Here is an 8,405-nt window from a genome sequence, read left to right on the forward strand (position 1 = left end):
ATCAGTAACAAGATAAAATATTAAAAGTAATCTATAGTTGGCTATTTCGTTATGATTTACGTCATCTTGACTGTTTTATAACATCACTTCATTTTTCAGACTTAACTTTATTGATTGAAGACATTTCTATGGATTTCTATGTAAACTGGGCTGGTCAATATAAAGACAATATTCAGTTATAGATTCATTTATAACGTGGTTGTTATTTACGATTAAAGTAACACACATATTCAAAATCAATACATACACATGTATAACAAACATAAAAATTGAGTGATACATAAGGTAGGAATTCCATGTTTTTTTGCACCTTTCTCGGAAATTAAACTTGGTATCTCTCATAAGAACCATTGGTTTTGACTTTTATTAATCCTTTTTGGTACATCGAAGCAATAGTATTAATTGTGGTAAATCTTATTCGGGAGTAAGAGTGCATCTTTAACGAAGAAAGTAACCAAAGATAATATGGGTTGAACGATATACCGACAATATGTTGTTGTTTTTCAACCGACACATTCGGAAACTATAAAGCTTAAACACGTTCGGAGTTTAATTATCGATTAAATTAATATCGTGTTCCTTAAATGGACCAACTTTTTTATCAAACCCCTTATCCACACAATGACATTGATCACAACTTTGTTCACATCAAAATTATATGTATCGAAACATTTCCCTTTAATTAAGCTCGATATCGTCTTCCTTAAATTGACCAATATTTATTTTTTCTTCAAAACCCAACACTCACACACCAACAATGGTCACCGCCTGGTTTACATCGAAATTAAATTTCTCAAAAAACTTTCTTTAAAGCTGCACTCTCAAAGATATACCGTTTTTACAACTTTGTTATTTTTTGTCTTAGAAAGAGCAAATTTTTGCGTAATTTTCTGCAAACCAATGATATAAGATTGCTGACAAAAAATCAGATTGCAGATTTGCATATTTCCTTTCGAAAATTAATGTTTTATGGCTTATGTGATCTATTTTAGTCAGCAGTCTTATATAACTGGTTTCCATGCATTTTTTTTCAAAAATTGGCTGTTCCAAGACAAAAAAAGTAAAAAGTTGTCAAAATATTCAATCTGTGAGAGTGCAGCTTTAAGAAATTCAAAGTGTGCAAAATGTATGCGTACATTTAGTTTGAACATTTTTTCAATGATTTAAATCAATTTATAACAATATTATATAAATAACACTCGTTGGAAAAACGCTGCGTGAGAGCATATTCTTGTGTTGTCTCGATTACCGGAGTTCACGCAGAAAAGACCCAAAACTTGTGTGGCTTCGTGACCACAAACCAAACCGACTACATGTATGTATTGATTACAAATTGAACGTGCTATATCAAAGATTCATCAACTGAGGCAATCGATTTATTGATTAATTATTTGTTTGATAGGTTTATTGATTGATTGATTAATTGATTGATTGTTTGATCGATTGATTAATTGATATAACAATTGATTAATTAATTGATTGCTTTATTTATTATTTTACTTCACTTTATGCTTACTTAAAAGTATTTTTTTCCGTAACGCTAATTATCTTGAGTTTTACCCTTAATATACTGATCAAACTGAAAATTGGGTTTAAAATGATGTGCTATTTTCAGTCAAACCGTAACAAAAACTGATCAGTGATTAGACCAAGTACTCAATTTATGAACGATTTGAACTCGTAGTATGACTAGATCTCACATGATCATGAGAATATGAATCGAAATGATACGGATAGGAACGTTTTCGTAAGATATATAGGGTTACAAATGAGTTTACAAGTCATAATCTAGTTCAAACCTAACCTCGAGGCAACACTTAAATCGTTTGCCTTTCATTTGAAATTTACAATACTTGAAGACGGACACCAAGTTTAACAATATGTTTAGACAAACGCTTTGGTGCATATTAATAGTTAGTTTCTCAAAGCATATTAGCTGTCAGAATAACCATGTGTTTGGGGACTTTTTGAAAGAGATAAATTACGCACATGGCGTTCGCAAGTCAGTTGATAGGTATTCAAAAGAACTGAATAGTTTTCAAAATGCTATGAAAGGGACTACCGATATGGCTGCAGAACCTTCCAAAACAACGGATGACACCATCCAGCAAGCTGTATTCCTATTGGGTAAAAGTCTGGCAGCACCCGAATTCAACGTTAGCGAAGAATGTACCAATAGCACCAATCTTGTTTTACAAGAATTAACCGCAGGTCAGACGTGGGCAGTACGAAGTAAGTTTCCATTACGCCTTAGTAGTGATTTCCCTAAGCTAAGTAATAATCATGACATCAAACACACCGAGCTATTGTGATTATACACGAGCTCCTTGGCGTGATTGTACAATCGCAATCAAGAGAGCGGTGGGGTTATAGAGCGTTTAGGTCAATTCTATTTGTTACCCGTTAAAGTGTTGTTAAAAACAAAGAAAAGAAACTGAAAAATGGCACAATATGGTGTTAGTCATCGTTTAGTGCGTTCAAAGGTAACATTAAACTCGAACGATAGTTAAATAGCTCATATGACATGAAATAAGATTCTGAACGAATGTTTACATTTAGGTTTGATACAAATTTATGTCATTTGCGCTGATGAATCTGTTCAAATCACCGGAACGAATATAATAAAAGCCCTTATTGAATATTTTTCGGTAGTAAATTGAAAAATAAAAGACTGTCCCTGCAAAAAAAACGCACGGAATAACACACAGTTCTGGTGAGACAATTCAATACCGCCCTACCGGTATGACGTCAACTGGAATAAAACGGAGAGATTATTTATCAGCTATTAATTAGGATGAATTATTGGCATGAAATATAAAGATACGATTCGTTCGTTTCAGCTTAAGATTGTAGGATTTCACCTGGTGAACTCAAGAGAAACTAGTATCAATTATCATGTAATAAAGAGAACAGAATTGTTTCTGCGTAAGATTGCAATATATTTCACCACATAAACCCCTGAGTAAATATCACAAATTTTCCTCTATTAGTATTGTACCTTGTAGTGGTGTTGCTGCAAATTTACAAACCACATGGATAGGATGTGTAAGAGTGTAAGACTACTTGAAATACATCGCTAACGTGTACCTATTTCCAATTTTGCAGCTATCAACGATGCCGGAAGCTCGATTTCGTCATTTTGCATTACACAAATAAAAGACAATGTACAAGACACTACCTGATATTGTATTCTAGTAAGCCTATCTTTACTTTTAGTGGTCGATGCCGCCGGAAAGCCTCCTAGCGGTCTGTTCGACCTTCACACTACATGGCTTGGGGATTGGGAGGAATGTCTAGCTATCGAGCCGTTAGTGAACGACACTAGAAATAACATCCCATACAAGCCGTTTGATACACAGTACTGCACGGCTACATTTCCGGTTGGATCAAAAGACGTTAGTTATTTCGTGAATTTGTGCGTATTTATAAACAACTTACATAAGGATGGGAAAATGAAATACCATCAAGCCGAGATTGTTGAATAATATAGAGTGTAGCAGATGACAAATTTAGGAAGATAGATCCTTTATTCGGAAGGAAAAAAAGCATCTTAGGAACGACAATAGCAAAGTCGGTGTAATTGAGATTATGTTAAAAATTAATTTGGCAAAAATTGTCAATGCAACGCTGCTTCTGATCCGGCTTAAGCGGTACTCGAAACCATTTTCCCATATTCAATGAGTCTGTGGAAAAAGAACATATAAACCTATGCATTTGACTATGTCTATGAGTTTATTTATACTAATCTGCTTTTGTTCTGTATCTAGTAAATTACCCGCTACATTGATTAAGTAAGTCGCAGTTACAACAACAACAACAACAACAACCAATGTTTTGAGGTTATCCGCGCTAATGCATAATTTCAGTCACGAGTTGTACAGTGTAAACAAGGAAAACGTTGAGAGAAAACATTCCCAAACATGGTGCAAGGGATTGCGTGTACTTCGATCACTATCAGTCAGTCTCCGTTATCAGTATCATCATTTCATTAGTGACAACCCTTGTGTTACACGATCATGTACATTTAGTTTTATTACAAAATGATTTCATTCACATTTCAAATGACGGTTTAGCATGTCCGAAATGAGGATCATTTTTAATTCGTAAAACCTTCACGACAACCTTTGTTGTGAAAGATAATAGACATCACTTATAAATGATAGGGGGGATCGAAGTTGAAACCAATCAGTTATGTCTTAGACTAGCCTTAGTCAAGTCAAAAGGAGCGTTTTTCACATGTAAGACGTATTCGGTGCTCTGCGCGGATTACTTCTCCCGAATGAATTAATACTGTTCTTTAATAATTAATAATGTTCTTTGTTTTGTTTCAGTCCGCCGCCTCAATTTTGACAGGCGGAAATACTATTAATATATTTGTCGGTGTGTGTGTCCCCCTGACGTGTTCCAACTGGTCTACTGCCATTTTGATACATAATGGTATGAACATTAAACCTTGTGCACTCATCCTTTTCTACAACAAAAATGCGTAAAGAACTTTAGAGTGTCGGCGTACCAAATAATGACAAATAAAAGGTTCTACGTACCGTGGAACATTTCTACCTAAATGACAATGTTCAATCGGGATAGAGTGATCATGATCAAGATATATTCTCCCCCCCCCCTCTCCCTCTTTCCCCAGAGTTATTGGTTGGTGTGTGCGCTCCTCGAGTGTATTTTTTTTTATCACGAGGGTTGGGAGTGACGTGACTGCTACCTTTTCTGTTTTGTATCATGATGTCAAATACATTCAATGAAAAACGTGTAGTATATTAAGTGAACAGCTTTTTAATTTATCCGAACGGTAGTCACAACGCGATTTTCAATATGGATGTTAATGTGTATACGAAGACAAAAACAACAGTCGCATACATGGTAAAAATTATAATAAGTCTACCGCTAAAAAGCATGAGAACAGGGTATATCTAAAGTGTATATTTACCCCAATTCAATTCTTAGCCGATTAGTCTAACTATCGGTATTTGTCCAATTAATTGGTTAACATCATATTAAATGTTCAGTTTGCAATACAATGATAGTCGGGATGGACTTAAATGATTTTCATGTGTCTTTGTGAATTATAAGAGAGGTTGCTATTCCTATTCTCGATGTTTATGTATACTTTGACGTGCAGCTGCTCTAACATATGGACGTTTCAATTTTAGTTTAAGGATTGTTTTGCAAATGTATCTTTTAATTCTAATTGATTGCTCGGTGATACACGTACTTATTATTTTTAACCGGTACAATTCTCCAATACCTGGATTGCTTGTTTCACAGAAAGAAGTCCACTCATACACGTATCCGTACAGGCAACCTTTATATTTACTCGGCATGTACAGTTATCACTAATGATATTTAAGAGTTCGTGAATACATGGAAGGAGTTCCATATCTGGTATTTAAGACTCTCTAATTTTCGAAAAGATATATGGAAAAATATATGAAACAATATACAGTAAACGATGTGCCGATCATGAAGAACAAAACAGTTTTACTGTTGAATGACAAATTAGTCGCACTTTTTTTTGTTCGTTTTAGAGATATAACACTAGTGTAGCATTTACATTGATGTTTTTCTCTTATAATTTGTTCTAAACGTGTGCAAAAGAACAAATATCCGAATGACGTAGTGTACAGGAAGAACTCCCAGTGTCTTTCGCAACATCTCTATGCTTTCCCTTATAAGTTGTTCTTAATGTGTAAATTTGTTTTACTTTGCAGCACTTCAAGCCATTCCTTCGAATATAACCAAAGATATTGTTGGGCCTTATGTGACATGCCAGCAAAATTCTCTTCCATGGTCATCGAACGCTATAGTAGTGCTGTGAGAACGTTTTCAAAAAATAAGTTTATTGAGAATTGTTTAAAGTCATTGCATAAGCTTTAAATGCATTTCTATGTTATTCATATTAACATGACGTCAAAATTATTTGAAGTGACGTCAACAATTGTTAAGGTAGGTAAAGTATTTCTATAACGTTTTGAAGAAGAGCTTGTTCGACATTGTCAGAAACAGGAAGTGCTACCGTACCAAAGGATTATAATATGCAGACAATACTTTTCAATCTTTGATAACTGTTTCATTTTCGAATAGTATTACTTGGGCGTCCGAGTTATTGAATACATATGATTATTTCTCGTGAAACATTTAAATCTTATTGTTCGATAAAGAGCAATGTATCTCATTAAGTATTTGATAAAAAAGTAAAAAGGAAGTGTGTTTTTTTTCCTTCTGTTATCATCGCGTGTAAGACGACTGTGATGAACTAGATTTTTATTTTATTTTTTTATTACAGCGAATGCCAACTTTAAAATGCAGAATTCAGAAAACCAATGTTAATTAAATTCAGGGTCATTTGCGGTCTGTTTGCCTTCGTCATGCTAGCTGCAACTGCGTATGACGTCTTGATCCAGCACGTGCTAAGTGTACAACCAAAAGGATACTCCTCTTTGGTTAGTTGTACTTGCAATCAACATTGATCAAGTCTTTTGTTAGTCTTTTGAAGATTTTAATATCAATTTAAGGTAACAGGTCGGTAAATACTTAGGTTATTAGTATTCCAAAAATCAATTTCGTTTTCAGTCTAATACCGATGAAACACTCGTCACAAAGTGCATAAATTTCCATGTATTTCGTTTATTTTGACCTTCAGCCTTCAAACAATTACGACGACTACAAAAACCACTCAAAAATGAACGGTAACACCGGAAATGGATATGTGCCCAATGGCAGCGTTCCTAATGGTCACGTGGTAGACGAAACAACGCCCATTCTAGAAGGCTCTGTTGGAAGAGTTTCACACTCAGGGAGAGATATGAAGAAGCTAGAACACGGAGATCATGTTATGACAAAATATCAGCCAGGTAATCCATCACAAAACTGTTTAAAATATCTTTTTTTCGCAATGATAAGTTCGTGTTGTTTTTTGTTAAAGAAAATCATTATATTTGCATAGTTTTTAACGTTATGTTCAAACAAGATATTCAACTCAAACCAGATGACTTTTTATTCATTTCATATGTTTTCTATGCCTTAACCATACATTTATGATGGTGCCTTTGACATCCTTTATTATTGTGTTGTCCTGGAAATCAATCTAATGCCATGGTATTTTGCAACTGTACCATGGACTCAGATGTACAACAGCTATTTAGATGGAGGTGCTCTGTAACGCCACATAGCATCATCGCCGCACAAACGTGTTTTATTTTTCGTTTATGCGGCGATTTTCAACGCATACACAGGGCGACAACGTTTATGCGGCGACTCTCAACGCATTAAACAGAAATTGCTTATATGGGGCACAACTGTGCCTTTTTGCCACATAAAGAGGATAAACTTAACAAATTATTTTAAAGCTAAAAAATAGGGTTCTAATATTTCAACAAAAACGAGGGTGATGGCGTTGATGATGATGATGATGATGATGTCCGTCCCGAAATCTTGTAACATGGGGGTCCCCAAAGTTACTTACATTTATTTATTGGTGTATGAAGCTCTGTACCTGCTTATTTTTTTTATTATTGTTCCAGTAATATAATTATGGCCTTTGATTCAGTCAAAATTGAGGAATATTTTTCAGAATAATTTTAGTGCTCGCATATCTCCTTACCTACCACACATAGAGTCACCAAACTTTACACAAATGTTCTCTGGCATGTGAAGTTGTGCTCTCGAGTTTTCATTTATACATACATCTATTAATGACAGTGTTATGGTTCTTGGCCTAATCAGTAAAATTTGTTTTATTGTTATTTTGTGGCACACATTGCCCTTAAGCAACCATTGACGTTGTTCACAACTTTGCTCATTCTACGTAATGGTAACCACTGCCCCAACCCCACACTGGCGTGAGTGTGGCGGATAGCGGGGGCTTTACCAGGGATTGGTTCAAAGGCCACGATATTTCCCAGGGTAGGTGCAGTGGTTACAAATCGCATGTTTATAACTAGTGACTTATTGCAATGGATATTGTAACAAGTTTGAAAAAATATTTTTATCGGTCGGGCAAAACGTCATTTCAAACGTGTTCGCAGATACATAATATAGGGGTTCTAAAGTTCAGTATTAATCAAAGAAACATAATTGAGAGCTTTGAACTTCAGCCTATTGTACAGTTGCAAAATTATTTTTTGTTGAGACATTAGCATCATAAACAATAGGAAGTACCTTGCAATAAATATAGAGGACGGTTGAAATAACTTCAAAAGGTTCTAAGACCCTAAACTTTGCTTTGGGTAATTAATACATGCACTTAGTTCATCTTTTTGTTACTTTAAACACAACACTTGTCAAGCTGTGCATTACAAAGGGTTCCATTTAAAACTGTACAAATGTTTATTGAAGAGAGGGTGAATCGTTTCGTTTGTACTGGCTGTTCTTGTCATTTGGCTTCTCCGTTTAGG

General features: G+C 34.8%; 1 protein-coding gene across 2 annotated transcripts in view; it reads left to right on the forward strand.

The window, feature by feature from the left end:
• Positions 1-1,809: 1,809 nt before the first annotated feature.
• Positions 1,810-8,405, forward strand: part of LOC128224599 (nose resistant to fluoxetine protein 6-like) — a 15,568-nt gene continuing 8,972 nt past the window's right edge. For both annotated transcript variants that reach the window (XM_052934515.1, XM_052934516.1), the window contains exons 1-6: positions 1,810-2,232; positions 3,217-3,395; positions 4,332-4,437; positions 5,721-5,823; positions 6,350-6,452; positions 6,653-6,863. In XM_052934515.1, coding sequence (XP_052790475.1) covers positions 1,881-2,232; positions 3,217-3,395; positions 4,332-4,437; positions 5,721-5,823; positions 6,350-6,452; positions 6,653-6,863 — 1,054 coding nt within the window. In that variant the 5' untranslated portion in view covers positions 1,810-1,880. The remainder of the gene's footprint in view (positions 2,233-3,216; positions 3,396-4,331; positions 4,438-5,720; positions 5,824-6,349; positions 6,453-6,652; positions 6,864-8,405) is intronic.

Source organism: Mya arenaria, chromosome 17 (genome assembly GCF_026914265.1).
Source record: "Mya arenaria isolate MELC-2E11 chromosome 17, ASM2691426v1".
Taxonomy (NCBI): domain Eukaryota; kingdom Metazoa; phylum Mollusca; class Bivalvia; order Myida; family Myidae; genus Mya; species Mya arenaria.